Raw genomic sequence first — 27,569 nt, forward strand, 5'->3', positions numbered from 1 at the left:
CTGTCACACAAGCTGTAAGGGATATTTCTGGAAAACATGTACATCAGGAAGCATGTTGACAAGAATTTTGAAGTGTGACTAAAATGAGTACTCTGATACAGACAGGTCTGGGCTGAGGATGCCAGGAAAGATGGGAGTGGTGGCAGTCTGTTTTTGAGGATCTGTGCTATTGTGTAAATCACGTAGAAAAGGCATACATCTTGTATTCTGTACCAGCCACATCCTGACATTTGGCCTACTCAGTCTGACCCACTGGACACACTGGTGTCACAATGTCATCAAGCTATCTAGCAGGTTTGCAATCTTCCCTCTTGTTCAGTCAGAGAGAATTGAAGTCTCCAACAATTATACCTTTTGTGCGGTTGCTAGGTGGCTAAGGGATTTCCTAAAAGCAGCAAATTCTACTAAATTAAGAACTTTTGAACTTTTCTTGCCAGCTTTTGCAGTGTTGACTGATCTGGAAAGCTCCATGCACTTTAATTTTAAACACGTACAAACAGTGAGGATTTTTCTCAATGCTTGCAAGGAGTTTTCATGTCTGCTATTGCTCTAATCAGCTACTAGGCTACATCTCTAAGTGGGCAGTAGTAACTATGTGCTGTTCCCACACAGAAACTTGAATGTCCTTTGGGGGAAAAGTACACACACCTTTAAGCTAAAATAATTTTGTCGGCATCTGGTGCAAAAGTCAGATTTTCAATGTAGAGAAATATTTTTCATTGAAAATATATATTGGATTGCAAGACATAAATGAATTTTGAAATGTCCTCTGGAGTATATCAAGGTGATGTGGCTCATGCAAGAATTACACTGTGGCTCTCAACATCAGAGTTACTGCAGGATGCCCACCAAAGCCATTCAGCTGGACAGGGGTGAAAAAATAGAATGAGAAGTTTTGCATTGAGATAAGGACCGGGAGAGGTCACTGAGCAATTACCATCACAGGCAAACCAGACTTGACTTCAGGAAATTATTTTAATTTATTACCAATCAAATCTGAGTAGGGCAATGAGAAATAAAAACTAGATTTTAAAATGCCTACCCCCCACCCCTCCGCTATTCCCAGACTCAACTTGACTCCATGGTTAACTCTGCAATAAGACAAGAGAACAGTCTTATGCTGTTCAAGAGGAGCTTTAGGCTGGACATTAGGAAGAAATTCTTCACAAAAGGGCTGATTTGATATTGGCTGCCCAGGGAGGTGGTGGAGTCAGTGTCCCTCTAAATGTTTAAGGAAAGACTGGATTTGGCACTTAGTGCCATGGTCTAGTTGAAATAGTGGTGTTGGGTTATAGATCAAACTTGATGATCTCAGGAGTCTTTTCCAACCTAAGTGATTTTGTGATTCCTTATTTTCTCTTTCTCCTCCCCTCTGGCAGAGCAGGGGGATGAGGAATGAGGGTTGCAGTAGGTTCATCAGAGGGGCAGCCACCATCGCTTATGTGCTCACCTTGACCAGTGCCAGGTCCATCCTGCAGCCAGCTGGCATTGGCTCTGTTGAATATGGGGGAAGCTTCTGACAGCTTTTCACAGAAGCTTCCCCTGTAGCCCCATTCAGCAGATACCAAAACCTTGCCATGCAAACCCACTAAAATGTCAATCATCAAGCTAGGCTTCAGAATTCTGTAAACTGCAGGAGGCTGAGCTTTGTAGATTTTAAATTATGGAGGTTGGAAAGGTTTGGATTTAAATGAAGTTTGTGCAATGAGATTTTGGTAGCTGGGAGGGGTGCTACAGATGAGGCTTCAGTGAAAAGCTGCTGGAAGATTCCCCCACATCTGACAGAGCCAATGCCAGCCAGCTCCAAGACAAATCCATCACTGGCCAAGGTTGAGCCAACTGGAGAAAATGGTAACACCTCTGTGATAACACTTCTAAGAGGAATTAAGAAGGTTTTACACAGATGTAATTGCATGAAGAGAAGAGTGGAGTGAGAATATGTGAGAGCAACAATTCTACAGACACCCAGGTCAGTGGAGAAGGAAGGGCAGGAGGTACTCCAGACCAGAGCTGAGATTGCCCTGCAGCCCATGGTGAAGACCATAGTGAGGCAGCTGTGCCCCTGCAGCCCAGGGAGATCCATGGGGATGCAGACATTGACCTGCAGCCCATGGAGGAAACCCACACCAGAGCAGGTGAAAGCCTGAAAGAAAATTGTGACCCCATGGGAAGTCCACACTAAAACAGGCTCCTGGCAGGGACCATGCAGATCCATGGAAAGAGGAGCTCTTTTTTGTCAGGACTTGTGATCCCATCGGGGACCCACTCTGGAGCAGTCTGTTCTTGAATGACTGCACCCCATAGAAAGGGACCCATGTTGGAGCAGTTCCTGGAGAGCTGCAGCCCATGGAAACCCAGGCTGGAGAAGGTCATGGAGAATTGTCTCCAATTGGAGGGACCCCTCAGTGGAGCAGAAGAAGGGCTTCTCTCCCTGAGCAATGTCAGAAACAACCTGTGATGAGGTGATAATATGGTCATTCCCCATCTCCCTGAACCACTATAAGGGGAGGAGAAAGTGCCCAGCAAGGAGAGTGGAGTTTGGGAAAGGTATTTTCAAGATTTCTTTTATGTCCCATTGTCCTGCACTAATTTTGATTGGTAATAAATTCAATTAATTTCCCCAAGACAAGTCTGTTTTGCCCTTGATGGTAACTGGTAAGTGATCTCTCCCTGCCCTTATCTCAGCTTGTGAACCATTTTTGTTACATTTTTCTCTTCCCTGTCCAGTTGTGGAGGGGAGTGATAGAGTGGCTTTGGTGTTCACCTGTAATGCAGCCAGAGTCAACCCACCACAAATTGTTTCCCTGGGGATGAGAAAACTAACTCATCAGGATGCTTGATATTTTATTTGCAGTATGCATATTTTTGTATTAGCAGACCTAGATAACAAATTATCCTATGCCTTCACAATTACGCTGAACTAAACTGCCTTTTCTCACCCTCTGGGCAGCCACAGGGAAGAAAAAACCATGATCATTCTCTCTGTGGTCAGAGAGAGACTTGTCATCAAGCCCAAGGTGTCTTCTCCATTTTTAACTCTAGTTCTGTACATAGGGTACCTTGGCAGCTGTATAAATTCCTTGGATAGAGGAATATATCAGTAGTGTATAAACACATGCATTGCACCCAGGCTAACCTCAACAAGTGCCTTTGTTGGAAAAGAAAACTGTACTGGAGCCAACAATATGTGACAATGGCTTCTTTAATGTAAGTGCTAGGTGAGATTTTACAGCAAGGATTGTCTAAATTCTAAGATTAAGTGTGTTTGAGCTCTGGGTCATTAACTTACTATATTAGAAAATTATTTTTATTGCTTCATGAGTTTCTTGCTTCCACTTAGAACTTTCCAATTTCTTACCTTAATCTTTTTGCCATTCATCCTTATTAACTATTGCATTTTCCACTGATGAAATGTCTGCTCAACTGAGTTTGGTGGCAAAAGTTGTGCAAATTAAAGAAAATTCCTTAGGGCTGTAAAATGGAGCTAACAAGCTGACTACCTAGAAAGTGGAGCTTGTGTTATACAGTGCTTGCATGCTTGAGTTTCCTATGCAAGCAGCTGATAGTGTAGCTTTGTATGACTCGGAGCTGAACAAAACATTTTTCTAAGCAGTGCTATATAGAGGCCAATATCCCAATGCTTACTTTTCACAGAGCAGAATTCCAGTCAAAAAATAGTTATTTCTTCTCTGGTTGCTTTATTTTCAGATTTTAAGTATTCTTTTGCAATCAACTGATTTTTACTGATTTTCAAGTAAATTAAATTGCATAGTTTGATTTATATTGTAGTCTATCAAAAAATTTTAAAAATTTAGAAGTCAGGAGTTATTAAGAGACTTCAACAGATGAGGAAAAAAAGCTTTTATTTGTCTTGCTTTTCTTTATACTTTATTCTTCATCTTTTGCAAATCAATATTTTGTTAATGTGAATTTTTTTAGGAACTTAGTAAAATGGAAGAAAGGTCTCCTAAAACTCATTAATATTTTAGTGTGTGGAAAAGAGAACATGTTTACATAGCCATAAAAATTCACAAATATTTTCTTCCTGCCTCTCTGGCTTTTAGAGTTTAAGGTGAGATGATTTGGCAGAATGCATTTTAAGAGGCTACACAGCAGCTACTCATTGTTATAGTTCTAGTGTTTTAATAGGTGTCATCAAAATATTCTTCATTTATAAACTTCCCTTATGATATCAGTAAAGCCACTTTCTTTCTTGCTAATGAAATCAGCACAAAACCCTACATACTGAGAGTGTTGTACTTTATAGAAGTAGCTGGATACTTTTTTTGTCTGACAGATCATAGGACAGTAGAGGAAAGCTAAAAATGAACATATACCTGTGAAGCCATTACCACAAACTAGATTATACCAGTATACCCAGTATAGCAAGTATTCTTCATTTAGCTTTTAAATATATACACATACACATATATATAATGCTTCTACAGCTATCTTTCTGAAACTTACTGCCCTTAAAATTCTTTTCAGTATGCTGATACTACAGACAGCAAGATACAGGTTTCTGTAAACGCAGGAGTTGGTGATATACCTATTGCTTTGTTCTGATCTTCAAAACTCATACTGCCACAGAACTATGAACACCTCATTTCAAGATGGGACCATACAACACAATTGTGCATTTAAATATAATCTAGAAGTTGGTATATTATCAAATTACTCTGTCTTAACTTTTAAAAATTGTATATTTATTTGTATTTTCATTGAAACTTATCAGAGAATAAGGCCAAAGATTTTAATATGTATGAGAATGGGACCAAAACAATGGAGCTTACCATATTTTACTGCTGTCTGTTCAGCATTTTATATGGCAGAACCATTGTGTATTTGAAAAGGATGGTGAAACACTATCAGCTTTCTCTGTGCGGTCTCACACCTACTAGTAGGTCAATGTCACTTGAATTTTAGTCTTGTAAAAAAGACTTCCAGAAACCTTTTTCTTTAATCATTCAGAACTCTCTGCGATTCTACACTCTGCACTTCTAATGGTACAAGCTGCATTTGTACCTTGCACATTCTTTCCAGTTTTTTCACTTTAAGATGCATTCTTAACCGACATATCTCACTAAACTTTTTTCCCGAATTGTCACCATCATGCATCTCAGTTAATGCAGCTTGCTTGCATTAACTTCTTGCTTGGATGATTACAAAGTTTTTAGGCCAATGGTCTTCAAAAGCAGCTTCAGAGACAATCCTGGTTTTTTGTCTCTGCTCCCTTTTCCTTACTGCATCAAATGTTAAATATTGACCCTGCTTTCCTAGCCTCCATAATTTATTCCAGCTCCATCTGTAATTTCTTATTTAGCAAGTACAATTGGAATATGTTTTCAATACTGCTTACTCAAACAGAGAGTATAACCTGTCCCCTACCCAGTGCAGAACAATAGCAATAGATTTTTTTTTAACAGGTCTGCACTCTTGAAAAAATGTAGAGTACAATGAAACAAAACTGTTTGTACTAATTGAACAGAAGGTAGGTTTCTCTTTCAAAATAACTTCATTCTGAATGTTCACGAAACAAGGACTGAGCTCAGGAAGGAATCAGGCATATGCTTTCCTCATAAATCCAGAGAATCAAAGCATAGGACAAAAATCCTGCCTTTGACATTTGAGCTTCTTTTACAATATTTTTTTCTTCTGTCTCTACCCTTGTTTTTAATTACTTACTTTCCTCCAGTAGTATGAAGTCCTCACAGCTGATATTGGCATGCAAAAGATGGAACAAATTATTTGGTAAATGTTCAAGATTATCTTTATTTGAACATATCTTCTTACATCTTTGAAGAACTATGTGACAAGTAGTCACAAAAAATGCACAGCAGTGAACTGCACAATTCACTTATTAAGGCAGGCTAGACTTCAAGATTCAAACTTATGTTGTTATTTCAGAAGTACACGTGCTGCAATATTAATCAAAACTGAGCTTTCCACTTTTTAGCAGGCTCAAGAAAGTACTTTATAGTTCACAAAGTCGTTGGGAAAAAAGAAAACAAACAAAACTGCAAACAAACAAACAAACAACCCCCCCACCCCAACCAAAACCTTAGTTAATACCATGGGATGATCTCAGTCATTTATAGCTTCTTCTGTTTCCTTGGAACTGGGAGAAGAACAATTTGCATTCAATTTAAATTATATTGACTATATTTATTAAAAAGAAAGGCAGATTTTGCCCTATTACTGTAAATTCTGATTTGTTTAGACTTTGCTAAATGTTACATGATGGAATTAAAGTTTAGTTAGAAGGTTGATCGCTTTTTGTCCTTTTATCTTTTCCTCTCAAGGACATATTAATGAAAATGAGAGTAGAATCACATAATCAAAGAAATGTTAAGACTAGAAAAGACCTCGGAGACCATTGAGTTCAACCATTAAACCAGTGCCGCCATGTTTCTGCACAACCATATCCCTAAATGCCCCATTTTTTGAACATTTTTTGAACATTTCTAGAAATAGTGACTTCACCACTTTCCTGAGCAACCTGTTCCAATGTCTGACCACTCTTTCAAAATGTTTTCCTAATATGCAATTTAAGCTTCCCCTGGTGCAACTTGAAGCCATTCCTCATTTTCCTCTATCACTTATTAGTTGGGGGAAGAGCCCGACCCTCAGCTGGCTACAATCTCCCTTCAGGCAGCTGTAGAGAGTGATAAGGTCTCCCCTGAACCTCCTTTTCTCCAGGCTGAACAGCCCAGCTCCCTCCAATACTCTCCTCACGAGACCTGTGCTTTCTCAACAGCTTCATTGCCCTTCTCTGGACATGCTCCAGTACTCTACTGTCTTTATTAGTGTCACTATGGTATTATTCTTGCTCATAATGCTATTCTTGCTTAAATTGTCAAGGTAAACAATAATTTTTAAACTAGAATAAAAGCATTTTAAAGCTTTCTGGTGAATAGCAGAAATTTTATAAAATACTCCAAAAAATGCTATCTAGTCATAAAAGTGTCTACATAGTTATTTTTGACAGAAAATATCCCATCTGACCAAGCCAAAACCTCTGGAATATTTAGAAAAAGAAGAATATTTGTCTTGGTTCTTTGACTCCTTCTTTCCATGCAAGCCTGGGCTGTCACTGTACAGACACATCAGGGACATGTATACATTACATGATGGAGGGGAGAGGTTCGAGGAGATGAATTCATTTTTTTAAAATATGAGTAAACAACTTTTCTTGTGAATGTAGTATGTCCTCAATACAAAGTATTTCCACACAATATCCCATAACAGTATCGTCTCTGATGTTACCAAAATACAAAAGGTGCCAGAAGACTCCTCTCTGTGGCTCATATCACGGTGCAGTGTGGTGAGCTGAGCCTGGCTGGATGCCAGATACCCATCAAAGACACTCTATCACTTTCCTTCTCGGCTGGATAGGGGAGAGAGAATGAAAGGGTCATGGGTTGAGCTGAGGACAGGGAGACATCACTCACCAGCTACCATCACGGGCAAAACAGACCTTGACTTTGGGAAAATCACTGATGGGCTCAGCTTTGTCAGCAGGAGGTCCATCTTGGAGCCAGCTGGCATTTTCTGTCAGACACAGGGGAAGCTTCTGGCAGCTTCTCACAGTAGCCACCCCTGTAGCCCCCCCACACTCCCAAAACATTGCTGCACAAAACCAAAACATGCAGCATTAGTGAAACAGGAAGCACAGAGAAACTAAACCACTTTTTGAGTTTAAAAAATTATTGTAGCTAAGTATTCAAAGCAGTGCCAAGTGTATGCATTCCTTATGACCAATTTCACTCTTCTGCAACAAAAAACCCACATGGAAATATTTTTCTGCTGTTGTTATTTTTAGGACAGTTCAAGCAGCAATTTCAGACACAGATTTATGAAGCCTGGCAGTTCTGAAAATAATTGTGCAAGTCTGGAATTGAGGATTTCTGAGCTTAGGATGTGCAGCTTCCCTAACATAAAGTCTTCCAAAGCATGCAAGCAATTTTGAAACCCATATCCCACCTATTTCAAGAGGCTTTTTGATGAAATATCATTTAAATATTAATAAAGATCACCCTTTTCATCTATGACTTCATCAGCAACAAGCTTATAATAGTGCTATCTCTCCTCCAGAACTGTTAGTGCTTGTTTCAAGCTCTTCAGAAGAGGGACTCTGGATTTTTGTTTGTCTTGATGAAATCCAGCCCAGATATAATAACAAACATAGGAACTGCAGTAGTAAATTTTAAGTACTTAAATGGATGTTAAGTTTCTATATACTTAGAGATTTCTGATTCTCATACAGTTTTTGGAAAAAAACCCTTTTGTATAACTGTGAAAGTATAATATGTTCTTTGCAGAACACTTGGATATTCTTGTGTACTTAGATTAAAAAATTGAAAACAAAATTAATTATCAGTACACATTTTTGCTATCTATTTTTTAATGTTACTGAAGTTCCTGGAAGTCTAGTGTCAGAATAAGGCAGTGATAAATGTACATAATAGTTTGATTAATAGATTCTGCAGGACTTTATTTGTGAAGTACTGTAGTCTGTGAGTACACTCTAGTTAAGAATATTCAGTCAATATTATTTTCAGTCACGTACCAAAGCAAAACTGGAATGATTTATTCTGCCAGGAATCAGTGCTCAACTTTCAATGAGGCTTTTACTTTTTTGCTCATACTGTCTCATATTATATGCAGGAATAAATCAGATATCCTAAACAGCAATCAATATCTTTCTGTCTTTAATTTCTACTCACTTTTATGTAAATGCTGGTTTATGTGTTCATTTCTGCTTCCTTATAGATAACTGTGAACTAAATTCCTTGTAGGAAAATATCAATGATATTAATAGAAATGCCACATCTTGATCTAAGATAGACTTTACATATCTGTTATCAATGAATATATCAAAAATCATCGGTATTTTCCAAAGAAAGCTAATAAGTTAGGAATTGATGCAGATAGATTAGCTCTCTAAACTCCAGTCTTTCCAAATAATTCCTCTGAGCTTTCAGCCAGTTCAGGCAAACCACAATTATATGCAGATTTTAAGGAATGGAAGGATTATTTGCCTTTCCATCCACATTCACTTTGAAAACCTATGTTTATAAAATGTCATGAGAAAAACACTACATTTACTGACCTTCCTTATGATTAGCTAAGCTGGAGTTTAGGGGCCAGAGAACGACTTTCTTCCACTGCATGGTTACCACAAAATAAGTACATCTGCTGTAACTTTAAAAGTGTGGATCCAGTAATGCGTTCCTAACCACCACAGATATGGCACACAGGACATTTCTCCAATTCTTGGCTCTGGATTCCCAGTGAAGTCACCACCCACAAAGTATTGTCTGTGCAAGTCAGACTTTGGCAACAGGCTCAAGAGCAAAGGCTCAGACCCAAACCATAAGAGATATGTCAGCGAACAGTTTAACTTCCTTTTTGCTGTGTGGGTGACCAGAGCAACAGGAAGGCTGCTTTTATTGAATCCTCATGGAAAGTAAGTTCTCAAAGTCTCTTTCTTGCGGAAGAAATAAAAGAAGAGTTGGAACGGAACTGCTTAGGGACAAGCTCAGGAAAAAATAATTAACCTCAAAAATAAATAAAATCACATAAAGGTTTATTCACAAGACTGCCAAGTGCATGAACACCAAGTGTGGATCGCAAGTTAACCCTTAAACCTTCAAGAAAAGACTAATAGTCTGAGGTACTAGCAAAATGCCAGTGGTGAAATAAAAAGAAACAATATTCCATTCTCAGTTTACAAAACTGAGAGGATCCTTCAGTTTGCACTGATGTTCATACAATTTCTACAATATGTATATTCCTGCAACACATCCTGTTTCCACTCTTGCCAATACGTTGGCCCCACAAGATTTTTATTTTTCCATTCATTCTTAAACACTAAAAGAAGTTTGTAGTATTAAGTAACATGATGACAATAAAAGAAGCAGTTCTTCAGCTGATGTAAATATTCTTCTCTCCATCTGTAAGTGTAAAGTGAAAAAGCCAGTCAGCCTTACACCAATGTTTACTTCATAAATTAGGCAGCTTTTTGCTCATGTCTTACCAAAAGGAAATTGAAATAGAAATTTTTTTCAGTTGGCTAGTGTTATGCTTGAAGAGTTTTTAATAGTGCCCTGAATCTAATTTTTCCTTTTACTTTTGAATTTGTTTCTAAACAGTCCTTCACAGAGTTGGACATTTATTGACCTGTATAAACTACAACACTTGACCTTGACTTTTTTTGAGCTCTGTTTGAAATTTGTGACAACCTCCAGTCCTTCAAGAACACATTCTGTGTTTGACTGGCAGTTTCCAGTTTTGAATGTTCAAAGAATCATTTATAGAATCTTTATTAAAAGATTTCAAATATTTAAAATTCTTGGACTTTTCTTGTGACCCTTAACATAGCTGATTCAGTTTTACTCTTTGTTACAATCTTGTTTTGCTGTAGATTTAATGCTCTGATATTTGATATTGGTTATGTGAAACCAGTGATATGGGTGTTCTTTTTCATGTATATTCAAAACAACTCATTATTTTGGCTTTTGGCCGGTAAGTTGGCCTTTCTTAGTCACTTTTTTTTAATAACATCTTCTCTGGAAATATCCTACAAAGTAGTCATGTGGTATTTACTTCTATCCTAAATATGAAACATTAAGGAAAATACTTTTTTGTTGGAATTCCAGTTTAAATCAAGTGAAGAAGCTCAGAAAATACTATAATCAGTAAACTCTTATGGATGAACAGCTCTTTTAGTCTCTCATCTTCAGAAATCCTAACTGCTCCAATGTTTGGGATTGAATTCCTTATAATGGAAGTCTGCCATAACTAACTGCTTAAAGCAGAAAATCTATATATGCATAAAATGGTAAAAATATATATATATGCATATATATATAAAAATGTATATATCATGTATATATATATGTAAATAAAACTTTGAGAATTGCTGAACAGCATCCCAAAAGCTACTTTAAGTACTGCCACTTAAAAACCTTACTTACTTTAAGCAGCTGAAAACCAAATAATTATATTTTATTTATTTAATTATTTGTTTGTTTATTTTAATGCATTGAAGATTAGAGTTCAGTTTTTGGCTTTCTATTCTGCCAAAGCATTTCAGAGTTTATTAAAAAGCCAGGGGAGATGAGTGGTAGGGGCATGTGTATGCTTGAGACCTGAGCCAACATTTGTTCTCTGAACCATTTCAAATAGCTTTTACTCTCAAATGGAAATTATTCACTGTCCTTCAAGTCAATTAATTTAACTTTTCATGAGGTCAGCCTGAGCAAAGAGCTGAGTTTACTGTATTCATTTGGCTTAGTTAAGCTCGGGAGAAGGACATGCAAGGATCAGGCAGTGTAGCAGAGAAATCTCTCTGTGCAGATCACGTATGTAGATGTGTTACTAAACTGGTGGAACTCTGAGTGATTTTAAAACTTTTCTAAGACCTTGTGCCACAGTAATAGAGAAAAGACTCTCAATCAGGCACAAGAAGTATGATCCTGACTATGTGAATGATTTTGATTACATTTATTGCTAATACAGTCTCTAAATGCTGCCAATGCAGTATGTAACACAAGCAAGTCTAGAGGGTTATAGTGTGAGCAGGTTCATGTAGAAACAGACAGGTTTGTCTCTGGCTCTGAAGGAAGCACAGGTAAAAGGCAGCAAAGCACCCAGGCAGTTTATTTAGAATTTTATCTCTGTATTTGACTGGATCTTAGTGTTTTTACTCACCTGTTCAAAAGTGAGTCCCTGACACCACGGGGATCCACCTGGAGGATGCCTACAACCTCCTGAGCCCAGCTGGCCCAGTCTCCAGCAGCATTTTACACACTTGCATGCTGATGTGCACCAAAATCAGCCACAGTCATCACAGCCTTCCCACGCTGGAATCATTCATTGTGCAAGCATCAGACAGTTCCTCCTGTAATGAGTTCCTCCTGTAACGAGTTCCTCCTGCAGTACCCACCCGGTGTTCTTATCTTAGGGCAAATCTCATGGTCCGTCAGAGATGTGAGGGGGGAAGGGGGAAAAGACCTGACTGCAGACCTGACTATCTCTCATGGCCTCCACAGACCTTTGAAATAACCAAGGGATGTGTTTAGTTAATAATGGAAAGAAAGCAATAGTATGAATGGGTGGGAGCACATTAAAAACTTGGCATTATTAAATCCAGTGTTGGCAAAATATAGTTTTATTACATTTGCTAAGAGTAAATGTAAAATTTAATGCAATAAAATGTAAAATTTAAATCTAATATTTAAAGATATGAAATTCTTAAATAGAGATATAATTTAGAAAATAATGAAAATGCAGGTTTTTAACTCTTATGCTGTGTATTAAAAACAAATATTTAAAAAAGTCAGTCCCAAACATTGGATCACAAACAAAGTCCATCATGCAGGATGTTTTCCTCTGCTTTCCACCTTTTTAGACAAGCAGAGGCAGACTCAACTCCTGCTGCTTCATAGCAGCTGCATGTCTTCTCTTGTACTTGTGCATGGGAAAACACCTGCAGACACAGCTGCTACCATAGCCAATCGTTTTTAGTGGATGTTTTACCTGTGAAAAAATCCTTCTGGTAAAAAAATAAACTGTAGCAAAAGAATTTACAAAGTACAGTGTCTAATCTCACTCAAAAGATAGTAAACTATCATATGCAAATAACTTCAGTCTCCTTTTACACATTAGAAGTTGATTACCTCAGGTCATATTTGAGAACATACATGTAACAATATATTATTAATGTATTTACTCCAAAAGAAAAAAAGGAACTGCTGTGCATCATAGTTTTCAGCTATTTGATGTTGAAGAATAAAGGTAGGGCATTGTACCAGCTTTGTAACAGACTATTTCAAGAGCAGTAAAAAAATAACAACTGCTAGAAACTCTGCAGAAAAAAATATACACTTTTCATTCCAAATAGATGAAAAATTGCAATGTCCTTAGATGATGAGAAGTGGGTTAATGAAATCACTTTTTCAGCTATATAAAAGCTGACTTCAGCTTATATAAATACCTCAGTCCTGTGGCTTTACAAAATGTAAATCTGCCCCTTATTGACACAGAATGTTTGTTATGGCTCCCTGCCACCTTGTCCCAACTGCTAACATAAAATCATCAGTAGAAAAACAGAACATAGCAAGGATTCTTTGATCTCACAGGTTTTTGGATACTGCTGCTGTCTGTTAGGGCTGTTGACCAGCAATGCAGGCTAACTAGGCTTTTGTTCTGCCTGGCAGTACATGCTAAAGGAGCATAAAGGCTGAGCTGAATTGTTTTATGTACAGTGATTCGTTGCACAGTAGTGCTAACATCAGGGGAATAGTTCCCATTTCTTCATCTGTTCTACATAGTCCATGGCTGTAACCAAGAAGAGACTTTATTGAATGGATGCTGGAATGCTGTTAGAAATTTTTCTGTCATTGGCTATAGCTCACCATATGTTATTACAAATATGTGACATGTGAATCACAGGAAAGATTTTGCTTTATCAAAGTTCCAGGTTGAAAATAACAATTAACAGTTGAAATTAACTTTTCTATTAAATTAATTCAAATAAGCCACATTTAGACCTATCTATTCTCCTCAATAATTGTTTCAAGAATGCACTTGGAGTTCAAATTTCTCTTCATAGCAGCAAATAGACTTGTATAAAGTGCTGAAGTTTGAAGGTTTAAATACTAAGAACAGAAGTGATGATTTAGCTATTGGTAATAACAATTGGGGTTGTTTTTTTTTTTTCTGTTGGCCTTTTGCTTCTTTTTTTTATTAGTTATTTTGAATTAGCTCTGCAGTATTCCATGATTATAATAATATTGCAATGCTAAATACTGAATACCAGAATTAAAGCTTTAAATCTGGGAGGGAGGTGCATGGCAAGTTTGTGATCTACCAATTAAATATGTGCTTGCACAGGCATACCTGAGGGTTTGAATTGCAATTGCATGGGAATCCTCAGTTCCAGCTTCTCCTAAATTCTCAAGTCCTGATTCTGTAACCATAACAACGCTAAGAGAACATGGAGCTGGAAGGAAGGTTGTGATGAAATTATTTTTATTGCATCTAAAGTGTCTTAGGTTCTCATAAACTGTTTAAAGGTCATTCCTCTGAAGATTTCATAAATTTAACTTGATAACAAGAAACTAGAGAGAGAATTCCCCAAGCATCTGTGAAATTCATCTCTAATACCTGCAAGTTATGCAGAGACAACTTTCCTGCATTAATTTCTGTGAGCCACACTGGCATGTGTAGAACTCATTGCAGAAGTTAAATCTTTTCTGAGTTGTGTGCAATTCAGAGAGTAAACCACTGTCTCTCTGGTACATGGATGATAAGCAAAAAGGATGTTTTTTGTCTGTTTTGTTTGGTTGGTGTTTTGTTGGTTTTTTTTTTGTTGTTGTTTTTTGTTTTTTTTTATATAAGCATACATTTAAAATAGAAGGAAAACATTTTAAAGAATGTATTCTTGTTAATGTAATCCTAGCCTGTACTTGTGCACCTCCCTTTTACAACAGTGAGAAGCAGAATTAGATGTTATTGTACAGTGTTGTCTCCTGTGCAAGAAGATACATTTATGATTGTCTCAAAATGACAAAATGATTTATAATCTCCAATATATACAACAATCCACCTGCCAGGAGCAATGCCTGGTGTTGGCAGGCTCTGGTTACAGCCAACCATTTCAGCTGATAAAATGACTGAACCAATGCTGAAAAGGGGCAGCAGAAAAAGAAAGAAAATCATTTTTAAACTTTTTTTATATTATTTGTGCCAAGTGTGTAGTTCAATATTGTCAAAACACTTCCATGGCACAAGCTTTTAAAATAACTATTTAATTTCACCTGGACATTGAAGATTCATTCAGATGAAAATCATTCAGAGTGTAAACTGCAGTGAAAAGCAGATACATGAGCTGACTGAAATAAATATATATTATTTATTACTTAGCAATGTGCAGATAATAATGTATTGAGTAAGTAGTACTGCTAGTTAGTATTATTGATTAAAAGCAATAAGACCAAACATTAGAAAACAAAACCAGCAGAAAAAACAAACACCCCCAAAAAACCCCAAAAGAAACAAACAAAAAATTAACAACCAAAACCAATAATAATAACAACATAACAAACAAAACAAACAAGCAAACAAACAGAAAGTTTAAAAAAACCAAAACACCCCAAAAATCCCAACCCGTAATCTAGCAAAAACAGAGCAATAAAAGGATGGTCTCTGTGATAAACTACAGCCACTGTAGATATATTCAGATTTTGTATCAGGTTTTCTACTTATAGAGAACCCTATCTGTTCTATCACAGCATTGTAATTTAAGCAAAAACCTTCTTTTGAAGGTCTCTTCTATAATTTATTGCATTATTTCCTAATCTTGCCTAAATGTGAAATCAGTGATGTTTTTGAAAGAAAAATAATTTTGCTACCAGCTGTCAATACAGCTGTGCAGCCAGACTTTCTGTCAGGTCATTCCTTAATCTCTATTCAGCCCTCTAAAAGTTGCAGCTAAGGTCTGTATTTGAGACACAGACATGTAAAACGTGTTTCCTAGAGGTTTTTGTTTCTCTACCTCTTTCTCTTCTTGCCCTCTTTCTCTCTATATTTTTCCCTTACTTGGAGTGTTTTTCAAGAGCAAATCAAAGATCAGCTCCAAATGCACATTCCACAAAGGGCAAAAGGGAAGGAGGGAAAGAAGAGAAGAGAAACATGAGAGGGTCAAATAAAGAAAGGCATGTAAGATTGGAGAAAAAGAAAAAAAGGCGGAAGAAAGAGCTGGAAACAAGATGGATAAGCAGGCTGGCATGAAGGACTGCTTCTTTTCTGTCAGCTGATTTAAGCTAAGGTGCATCTCTTGCATGAACATTTTCACTTTTTAGGTGCTGCTGTAATGATACAGAAGTCTTGGGTAGCCTCTCTTCATATGGCAAATGAAAATGTGCAAAGCTTCAATCTCCAAGGTTCCTTAGAACAAGAGAAGGTGCAGATTAGTCACTTTTCTCACTAAGTGAAGTGCTTTACATGCTCAGCACATAGCTTGCAGTACTTGCACCAAGCTTCCCTCAGTGGACGAGGTGCCAGCCCGCTGCTCACAGTGTGCCATATTTTGATTCTATTTTACAAAATTACTAAGCCTGGTTTATCCTATTTTATGGACGAAGTCATGTATTCTGAGGGTCACTTTTTGCAAAGCACAGCTCTAGAAGCAGGGGGCTGAAACTCAGGACTCAGCTGTAGTTTAGACTCTTACCTGCAGACATCAGTGATCAGTGTCCATACTGCATTTCAAGTTGTTTCTTTCTCTGTTGTGTGGATGTCTCATGTCAGTATCAGTTAGAATTAAACAACATGCTTGCTGGTGGTTTGACCTTTAAGTAAGTAGGTTGAAAGAGTGGTTTTGTCCAGAGAAAATTTAATTTAAAAAAGCTTTTTTTTTTCTTCTTTAAGAAATCTTAAGAGTTTTAATTTGATTATTATCCAGCTAAGTGAACAGTAATTTACCTGTTGAATTTAGCACCAAATTATTTCTTCAGTGCCAGAAGTAGCTATACAATTTGTCCCATGGGAGCTTTCACCTCAGTGATATAGTAATGAAAAATTTGTTATCAGAAAACTGTTATTTAAGAAGGTGAGAAAAGCTAGCATAAAAAGGAGTGTAATTGTTTAAACGATGGATTTCAGGTCTGGCCATCTTCTGTGAACATGTACTTCTGTTCCTTTGCAGTAGTTGAACAAACCTGTGCCGTAAAACACAGTGCATGTCACACACCAACCTTCAATGAATTCTGCTGGGACCTATTTCATCAAACACTAAAGGCACAAAAGCAAATGACACAGCAAATAATTTCCATATAAGTCTGCATTTCTTTATGGTAGGATTAAACACCCTGAAAAAAACTCTGTCATGCAAGATTATCAGGTACTGGTCTGAAACAGAAAGAATTTATGGAAATAATAAAGTAATTTGTTTTTCAGATCAGTGTAATTCTCATCAGAATAACTTCAACATTTTACTTTGTTCTGAAGTGCTTAGGTTAGGATCCCGAAAGAAATCAGGCACATCTGGCAAGTTTCAGGTACTGACAGAATTTGTTTAAAATTTAAATTCAAATTCTCCATTAAATATAAGCCTTTTCATGTATCAACTAATTTCAGTGAAGAAATATTTGCTCTGAAATTTTCCTACCTCTCTGTTCAAAATGACAGGCATTAGAGGAGGAATTTATCCTTCCCTACATAATAAAGGGTTCGCCTGCACCTAACAAGAAGTCACCAACAACCTGTCCAGGATAAAATCTCACCTTCATGCTCTTGTTCTAAAACCAGAAGTTGCTTATTTTCTGTTTCAACATTTCTCAGCAAACATTAAGGTTTTGTTCCTCTTGCCTAGCTGAGAAAAAGCTAAACGTTATCTATTTAGTCAGAATTAGTCATTGTGACACTGTTACAGACAATGGTAAAGCACCCAGTGAGGACGGGTCTCTTTATTTCACCTAGTCTAAGTTTGTCCAAAATGTCTCTAGGTGCCTCCCTTTTCAGGTGCTTAATGCTAGAAGAATTAAGTCCCCCTCTAAACCTTTAAACTGGTTACCATAGTTTCGTTGTGTATCTCTTTGAAAAGCAATTAGATACACTGACCTCGCCTTTCCTTATAGCAGTTCTGCTATTCAACCCAGGCTGTAATTAGAACCTCTCGTTGTGGTTATAAGAGCAATGAGTAATCAGTGTGTCATGCTAGGAACCTGGGAGCAGCTCTCAGCACACACTGGAGAAAAGATACATATAAAAGATAATGATGCCAATATATGAATTTTCTTCCAAATTGCCATCAGTTATCACATTGGGCTCTGCAATCTCTAAAGAGTTTCATTCTCTGATTAAAGGAGCGCTCTCTACTACATATCATTAAGTTCTTGGCTTTTAAGACTTCCTGTGGGGCAAGGACTCCCTCAGGTCAGCTAACAACTGTGTGACAAATAGGTCTCTTATTATTAGTTTAAGATGTATTTCCTTTCAGTTTGATTTAATGTTCTAGAAGATAGACAGCAACACATGATTTTTCTTCCATTTAGCATATATCATTTTGTTTACCTTCAGCATATCTGCTCCCACTCATCTTCTGTGTAAATTAAATCTGATCTTTTCCGACTCTGCCATATGAATCTAATCACTGTAATCTCAAAAGTCTTCTGTCTTACTCATTATGCATACTGCAGGTTTTATGATACAAAGTGAGCCATTACTTTCCTTGAATAATATATGAGGATGCATAGATCTTTTCATAGAGTACTTATAGAATCTGTTTATACCTTGTATTGCTCTCCTTCATGTTGATTCATTTGTATTTGCCACTTATGAATTTTAACAGTTTTCAGAATTGAAGCCATATCTACATCCTCAAATTCCAGGCCTTTGTTACCATACAGAGTCACACCATATTATTCTATTCAGAAGTTTAATCAGCTTTCTTTCATGACTGTTTATGTGGAGCTCTTGTTCCTCTCTTGTTCCTTGCTGTGCCAGTGGGAGTTTACAGCATTCGAGGATCTTTGGGGTGTGTGTGCAAAAGAATAGCTACTTTGTTGAAGTAGAGTTTGCTTCTTCCTTCATAATGGAATGAAGAATTGCTGTTTCCATCAAGAGTCTAGTGAAGCTTTGTTTGCACAATATTGGTCACAAAGACTAGTGAGCAGAGAAACTTCTACACTGATATAGCAAAGAGATGTAAATTCAGTTTGCCACAAGAAGCCAGCTGCGGTTTGGGTGGGGTTTTTCCCCTGTATCATCCAACACCACTCCTGGAGCAGCCTGCACTGCTATGCAGCAGCTGTCCAGCATGTAGGCTTACACGGCACAGCTCCCAGACAACGTCAGCACTCACGTGTAATGTTCCCCATGTAACGTATTATAAACAGCAAATGCATCAGAAATATGGCAATGGCAAATCTGAGCTCACACAGAAGTTATTGTCTCACTGCATTGGAGCAGATTCATAAGAACATTCTCTAAAGGATATTGCAAATTGTACAGTCATGTTCAGAGGAATATACAGGTACAATCATCCACACGTTACTGCCTTAATCTACATACTATTAATACCATGTACACTGAATAGTTGGCTGAATAACTTTTGGTCATTCTGAACATGCACAAGGCATAACAGATTAGATTTTCTGTATAACAATTTTTTCAGACAAAAATAGGAAAAGGAGGTGTGCTTTGGTATTCTGAAATGAAGCAGTGTATTAGCCAGACATGTTCTTGTAAATTAAAAATGCCTCGACTGAACATGAAAAGCAACAGACACCTTGTCTGGTTCTTATTTTTCATTCTGAGTGAGATGAGCCACAGCTGCAGGCACAAGATGCAGAAAGACAGGCAATGCTAAGTTCTTTCCTCTGCATTACCAATATGTATATGGGGATTAATGAGTTGGAAATCCTGGAAGCAAATCTGAAGGGTTAACATTCTGCCTTCCAGGGTGACTCTTCTATAAGAACTTGCTAATAGCAGAAGACATTTTGTCAGGCAGGATGTGCACTGGGATGGAAGTATTCAAGTGCTATTTCATCTGTCTTTCTCCATTGCTCCTCCTATTTCAACTAGGAGGAGTTTCCTGTCTAAAAGGATTGCAATGGCTATATCTGTATTAAAGATAAGCTTAAGACTTCTACAAAATGTGGTGCTGCTAATTAGTCAAGATGTCATTAGTCCAAGGAAATTAATTGTACATAAATAATGTGGAATTTCATCTTCATGGCTCAAGAGATAAATTCAGTCTTTTCAGAATTGTCTGTCTTAAAAATAAAATAGCAGAAGAGGATTATTAAGGAAGCTCTTCAAAATCCCCATTACCCTGCTAATGAAGATTTAACACATAGCCCAGAAGACATGGTTGATCTGTAATCCTTAAGGTCCTTACACCACAACAGTATTGGCGTATCCCTGGCTGCTCTCATCAGAGAGAAAAGTAATTGTGACTGTGAAGAAACAACTTATCAGCCTCCCAGAAGTACAGTCCATGCTCAGCAGTGGATGGGTAGTTAAGAGTGTTCTGCTTCATTATCTGGACTTCAAGGGAGTCATCTCTTGGGTGCATGCAAAGGCTGCTCCAACCTGGTGCTGTTAATCAAAGTTCTCTTCAGGATTGATTGTCTCAGGGATTGCACTGTACTAAGGTGAAGTTTGACTTGATTTCCTGTAAAGATGCCTGGTATTATTACTGTTATTCACTGATACAATTTTGCACTAACAGTCAAATGAAGAAGTCTGGGGGTTGAGACCATTTTTTTGAGATTGCAAAAGTATAGGATTGTGTATTCTGTGCCTTCAGTACAAACACCTAGGGAAACCTCATCCATCTCAAAATCACAGTAAATATCATGATTGTTCTTGACATCCTTTCCCCCCAATACTGTTATCTTATTCCTCAATGAAAAGAGAGACTCTTCCAGTGTTTTATCAGCTGTCTAGTATTTCATGCATTGGAACGAGTGTGAAGCCTACAGGAAATGTCACTAGATGAGAAGAACACAAAACACAGCTGCAAAGCACTGCACAGGCAGAAAGCCATGGAGAGTCCGACTCAGAGAAAGGGGTACATGTATCTCATTTCTTAAGGCTGATAGGTTCTGTGTTTTGTCATGTAAGTTTTGCATAGCTTCTAACCAACTAGTTTGATTGGTTGGTTATTGCCTGCAATAGTTTCTGGATTTTGTTAAATATAAAATTATATATAGTGGTATAGCATTTTCAAACCTGTAAAAGATTTTCATTCTGCATTTCTTAGCAAAACCTCCAAATATCCTATAGAAGATCATGCCTAAAATATTTGTTTGTTTTGAAAGTACCCCTCAGCTTTCTAGTACAGTGAAATAACTAGAATAGTTTGATAAAAGCTATTTATATTTTAGTTACATTCATGGTCTAGAACTGTTATCTTCTTCTCTAATCTAAGTTATTGGCAGATATTGGTGCCAGAAATCTCATTCTATCCTTTTGTCTCAAGTTACAGAGTGATTTCTCCACCACAGTTATCACTGTAGTCAGCTAGAAGTTCTAGAGAGGATAGATATAAAAGGAACAAATCTTGCAAGACATCTATGAAGAAAGATTGTTTTGAATATTTAAGATAAGTTTCCCTCTATTCCGGGAACAGAAAAGCTTGGCTTCATTAAAATGAGAGAGAGACAATGTTTGTATCAGCTGAGAGCCATTAATGAGCAATTTTCCCAAGTTTTTCTTGGAGCCTCACTGAAAGCTGCAGGCTTCTAAACTAGCTGTAACCCTTACTTTTGCTTTTTTTTTTTTTTTACTTGAGAAGATGGAATTTTTTTAGTAATGAAAAAACAAATCTGATAAAGGGTTGAATGAATCTCCAAATTACAACTGAGATTTTTCTGAGAGTCTTATATTTTACCTCAGTGACAGAGATGATCACTAAGATTCCCTATCACAGTTAAAAAATAACAAATAAGTTAATGTGTGAAGATACATGTGGGAGCACTTAACCAACTTATATATTCACTCTTCAATTTATTTGTTGTTCAGCACTCCTTTTCCATCCTGGTCTTTAAGGATTAGCTGTGTTGTTTTTACTATTTTCATCTTTTTTGCCTTCACTCTTCCCTCTCCCTATAAAATAGTCCTCATGCTTCATGCTTTACAACATTTTCCCCATCAATTTGTTCTTTTAAACTGGTCCTTATAAATTACCAAGTTCCAGAGATATTATCTTTGCTATACCTTTATCCATTGTTACTCTTTTCTTTTTTCCCCAGCCAATTTCAGTGATACTTACAATAACAACCTAGATGGACACAGTGGAAAATCATTTCACTGGCTAAAATTACACCTTGATAGTCTGACATCAGATTCCTAAGTGGCATGTGTCATGTAGCATTCAGGGATTTGAAGAGGAATGAATGGCCAAGCCAAGGGAGATAGTAGTTAATCACAAAATCTGGGTGTATAGGAAGAACAACTAAAAGATGCTTAACTTTTTTACCCACAATCCAACCATAGCATGAATATGTGGAAATGCTCCATCAATAAATGGAAACACAGCATATGAAGATATACTTAGATATTTCTGTGTAGTAGAACTTTCCTACAGTCCTACCTACCAGTACAAACATCTGCTTTACGAGAACTACCTCTTTGCAGCTCTGAGGTGAGTTATGTCCTGGTGCCTCCAAACCAGCAAATGGTACCTCTGCTCACCACTCGGAGTAGTGCTTGTGCACAGCTGCAAATCTGTTTTCTTACTCTTTCTTTCACAGCCAAGTCCTGCAGTGACAAGAAAGAGGCCAATTTTGGTTAAAAGCTTATCTAGTTCAACAGAATATCTGGCAAACAGGGAGAAGGGAAATTGTACAATTGAGAGCAATCAGAAAATTCTTTTGATGGGTGATTACCAGCAGATTGCAATGTTTCTACATGGATCCACAGAGCTTGGTGTCAGCCCAGCTGCAATTTGACATTTTTATAAGATCATCAGTCTGCATAAAAGAGCAGTTTATGAATAACATGATTTTTTGTAGTATGCTGAAGAAGAAGGAGGATTGAAGAGACCAGGTATTTTCAGTCACTGAACACAATGGGTCTCCAGCTCAGCCAGAGCTGTCAGCTGAAATTATACCATTTTATTCTTTAGAGTTAGCATGTCAGAATAAGCCACTGGCTCTAGTTTCTGAAGCGAGGATTCATTAGTATATCAATTAGTAACCTTGAATAAGGTAATCTTTTAACCAGAGAAAACCCATCTGTGGTGTAAATGAGTTAAATAAAATCTGCCTCTGTCCACTGTATTCAAGTTGGGCTGGTACTTCCTTTCTGATATAGTCTCTGCCCAAAATTTTTTAACCATACACTGAATTGCAGTAAATTGTGCATCAGTCTCTTTCGGTCATTGGTGAAGTCACCTTCCTGTCATGTCTGGGAAACTGGGATATCGATCTGGTTTTTGACATGCCCTGATCCTTTAAGGATTCTAATTATCATTGCAGCTACACATTCTTGCTGCTCCTGTCACCCCACCCTTCCTCTTCCTACATCCAGCACTCTTAAGTCATTTTCTGGGAAAATGAAGTACTCCTGTCCCTCTGAAATGTCTAGTTATCTCAGTGTGCAGCTGCTAGGGGAAGGAATGTGGGCAATACCTTGTGCCAAACTATGGGAAATAGTATGAAGTCCTCTCTCACATGTTCAAATTAAAGAACCTTAATATAAAGATTTAATTGTGTATATGTAAGGTTTCATACTATACATTTAAGGAGAAGAAACCACAATTTCAAAATTACATCATAAAAAGTGGTGACTATGGAAAAAAATCATGGTGTTAGAGTTAGCAAGGATCTCAATACACATTCCAGGCAACATTAATAGTTTATGAAACTGTAAAGAAAGAAATCATAGGTGAAAGGAATTTTCCATGCATTTGACACTAGTAGGACTGAAACTGGACAACTACCATCACTTCTTTCTGATACACCCTTCTAAAAAAAGTTTACAATTTATGAAGCTCATAAATCACCAGCCATGCATATAATTGGAAAGCTGGTAGAAGTCATTCCATCAATACAATCAGGATGGGATTCAAACACCATCTGGGGTGCCTGAAATTATGATGTCAGTATGTGGCTATCCCCCTGACAACCCTTTATGTTGCAGCCATTTTGACATTCCCCATGTGTCTCACCTGCATGTCCAGGGTCCCTTCATTCTCATGGAGACAGAAGGCCACAATAAAAGCAAGTAGACAAAAGCTTAATTGATGCAACTTAAAGTGACAAGTGATACAGACCTTTTTGTTGATTAACAAAATCAACAAGTGTAAATTAAGAAACAAGTTTAAATTAAAGCAAAGCTTGTGTCAGATATTTTATATTTTGGTCACTTCAAATCAAGACCAAATTTTACCAAACAGAAACTGTGGAATAATTTTACATGGCTGCATTCAAATATAGCTTTGGTTTTGACAAGGAATTTGTTGGAGAGGTACCATCTTTGCAAAAAAAAAAAAAAAAAAAAAAAAAAAAAAAAAAAAAAAAAAAAGACAAATTAGGTGATGGGGGAAAAAGGTCTTTCTCGTATTCTAATTGTATGTCTTTTTCTATATTAGTGTCCCAGTCCCTCAGCTCAGAAATATATTTAACCCTCACATGGGGGATACATGAAAATTAGTCAAATTTCTTTTGCTGTGAGAGAATAATATGACGGCATTATGGAAAGAGAAGCAAATTCTAATCTTTGAACTTAGTTTTATTTTTTTCTGTCTTCTTAGTTTGCTTTGTGTATTTGTGACTTAGATTCTATTATATTAACTTTGATGCTGCTCTTTGTGATTCCTGGAAAAGCTTCAGTCACTGGCAAAAGTGCTCAAAACTTTGGCATTTCTTCTGTGCTCATCACTGTTTATGAACCTTTCTCCTCCCTTCTTCAAAAATTCTTGTTTTATTCACAGATGTGGAACAGGATGGAAAGGAAACCGTTGCCACGTAAGTGCTAAGCCTCTTCAGCCTCCACCTTCAAGTCTCCTACAAAATGGTAGGTCTGTAAAAAGAAAGCAATGTCTTTCAATTCATTTTTTGAGTCTTTCATTTTACTTATTTCTGTCTTTGATTGCTCTGATTTTGCAGATATTTGGATTGGATTGGGTATCGGTTTCTTACTGATTAAAATTACAGCTGCTGCCTTGTATTTTCTTTCAAAGAAGAAAGTGCCAGAAACGTAAGTAAAACTTTTATTTTGCATATAGCAGACACAAATGTGGCACAAAACGATGGCCAACTGTCCAGGCTTGTTAGTTTCAGCTTTTGAATCTACCCACAGTCTCTCTTCATATCAAACACTAAAAACGTAAACTTTGAAAAAAAGTAGAAAAGCAGAAAACGTAACTTTGCAACAAAAACTTTACAACCTTAGCGGGCCCCAGTCTGGAAACAATGAGCAATGGCTTGATTGCTTAGAATGTTTTGATTGTGGCATTGTATGAGTATTCTTAAATTATAAATTTTTGAGGTTTTTAGGACGTGCCTTCAAATGACAATTCAGCATTTCACAGATATTTACAAGCCCTTCCTATCATCCCTCTGATAATCTCTGCTTTTTCTCTCCTTCGATAATCTCTGCTTTTTCTCTCCTCCCTAATTTTATTTTACTCTAATCTCTGTATTGCTTCTCTGCCCCTCCCTCAACTTATTGTGCTAGATCCTTCTCTGCCAGAAAGTACCTAGCACTGTCCCTTCCTTACTTTCAGCAATTCCTCTTGCACATTTCCTTGTCCATTTTTGTGCTCTTAGATTTTCCTCACCCTTCATTTTCTTCTCCAGAATTCATCTTCAAAGCTGTCTCTTTTCCTTTAAACTTGTTCTCTGCTATAGACTTTCCTCTCTTTGGGGATGTTGTTATCTCCCAAAGTATCTACTAAACTGTGCAGACTCCTGTCCTGACATTATTGCTGCTGACATGTCTCCTATCTCTGCATGCTCCCCTGACAGGTAGAGCTGTCTGTGGACACAGAAGAAAATGTTGAAGCAGAAACCTTTATTGGTTGTGCTTCTGTTAATTGAGTGCATTGCTTCACCTGCTTTCCTTACATCTCCTTCCTCTTCTTTAAAGCAGGAATAACATTTCCTTATCTGATTTCATGGGGCTTTAAGATTTAATTCATTCACATTAATGCAACCTGCCGAGGCACATGTTATGGAAAAGCAATACAGAAGTGCAAGATTACTTGTATTGTAAGAGCTGCTGCATTTTTCTTTTTGTGATTTCAACAGTTATCTTTGAAAAAAAGAGTTTAATTTCTCAAAACATGTTTGATAGTGTTTTAATTTTAAAAATATTATTGTTTCTTACACTACTTCTTCTGTGCTCTTACTCAACACTCCCTTTATATTTTTCTTTCATAAATGTCTACTCAAAGGTTACTGCACTGCCATTCACATCTCTTTCAGCCATAAATCTATATTTAAGGAATATTTTTTTTCTTTTCTTATAATTACTTATGCTAGCAAAAAAAAGGTAGTCTTTTTGGTACCCTGTTGCAATATGATGCTAATCAATATGGTACTATTAAGTATAAAAAGGGATGAATGAGGATCTTCTTAGTATGTCTCTAAGAATATACCACAGCCCTGATATGCAGAGAACCAGAGCTGTGAAAGAGAGGATCAGACAAGCTTACAAAACAAAGCTTATTCTGGTCTTGACTGTTTTCATTAAATCTTCCAGAAAGGTAAGTTATTATAGTGATGGAAATTTTTGTGACTACAAATTTTGTCTATTAGAAACTGAGAGTGTCAAATTATTTTGCCCACACTACAAGTAAAAGTTTTTATTTTCCTTGTTTTCAGTCACAGTCAACTTAACACATAAATCAAAATGCTTTCATAGGCATCTGGCTAAAAAATAATCTAGCTAATAAATGGCAGTTTGTTTGAAATTGTGAAAACAATGGAACCTGAAATTTTGAATTTGAGAAGATAAGTTCCTCCAGGCTCTTCCTCTTCAACTACCTAGTGCCTACCATGATTTGGTATACAAAAATCACAGCTGGAAATATAGTAGTAAATTATGGCAAGTTATTCCTGGGCTGCTTAATCAGTAATCAGAAGAGACTAGTCAAAATGCAGCCAATGTTAACGTAGTGAAGTTTGGATCTTTAGGACAACACTTTATAATAAGAAGTGACTTGTGTTTGCATAAGTCTGTAAAATGTACAATGTGACAGCACCACACAGAGGCATGAGATTTTACTCCTGATTTTTTTTAAGGGATTTGATGAATGAGAGGATTTTATTGGCACATAAATGATCATTTCCTACAGTTAATTTCCACTTGTGTCTGCTTTTAGCCCTCCTGAGCCATGTTGTTTTCTTAAAGCCATTAGGTACTAGAGTCACTCTAGGGAAGCTTTCACATACTTGAGGCCACATTTACTACCTTTTGATAAATTCTTTTGCTAGCTATTTTTAGGTAATTTCTGTTAGCGTCCCCTTGCTTTACTGTATAGACCCACCTATGCAGGCACTGGCAGATGGTTCTCCAGAGGCACATTAGGAGTTGTAGGTGTTATCTCCCATGACATCTTAAAATGTTGTGTAGGTCCATCTAAGTCTCAGGGCAAAAAGTACGGGAATGTGCACAAGAGCTGGAGGAGCTTAAGAGTCCAATAGAACTCATTTTTTTTCATCAGAAAACCAGGTAGGAGGAAGTAAGGGTAGGCTGAGTACCCCTCAGGTGATTTCCAGCTAGAAATTTGTCACTAACCACAGCGAGAACCTAATTCACATTTGTCCCTCTTCTTCTTCTCTGAAAATAATAACAATGTCTTAATCTGCCCTTCAACCTAGAATGGATGCCCTGCTTCCCCTTTTCTTTCTCCTTCTCCTTCTCCTTTGCAGAATTTAATTTCTGATCTGCAGGCTTTAAACACTCCCGTTACTGAGTGGGAGTTACTGGAAGTCATCATGTAAGTTTACTTCCTAATGGACAAAAGCAGCTTTACATGGCTTGGCAGCAGCATACTTCATTACCATGACAGCATTCAGATATGTCAGATACTTCCCAGTCCC

The 27,569-nt window shown here is 37.2% G+C and overlaps 1 protein-coding gene across 1 annotated transcript in view; it reads left to right on the forward strand.

Annotated features, from left to right (window-relative positions):
* The window catches only part of MALRD1 (MAM and LDL receptor class A domain containing 1), a 236,196-nt gene that overhangs the window by 200,399 nt on the left and 8,228 nt on the right, over positions 1 to 27,569 (forward strand). Inside the window, exons 36-37 of the mRNA XM_041408374.1 lie at positions 24,455 to 24,537; positions 24,630 to 24,720. Of these exons, the coding sequence (XP_041264308.1) occupies positions 24,455 to 24,537; positions 24,630 to 24,720 (174 nt within the window). The remainder of the gene's footprint in view (positions 1 to 24,454; positions 24,538 to 24,629; positions 24,721 to 27,569) is intronic.

The sequence above is a fragment of the Onychostruthus taczanowskii genome, unplaced genomic scaffold (genome assembly GCF_017590055.1).
Source record: "Onychostruthus taczanowskii isolate IOZ18803 unplaced genomic scaffold, ASM1759005v1 scaffold3, whole genome shotgun sequence".
NCBI lineage: Eukaryota > Metazoa > Chordata > Aves > Passeriformes > Passeridae > Onychostruthus > Onychostruthus taczanowskii.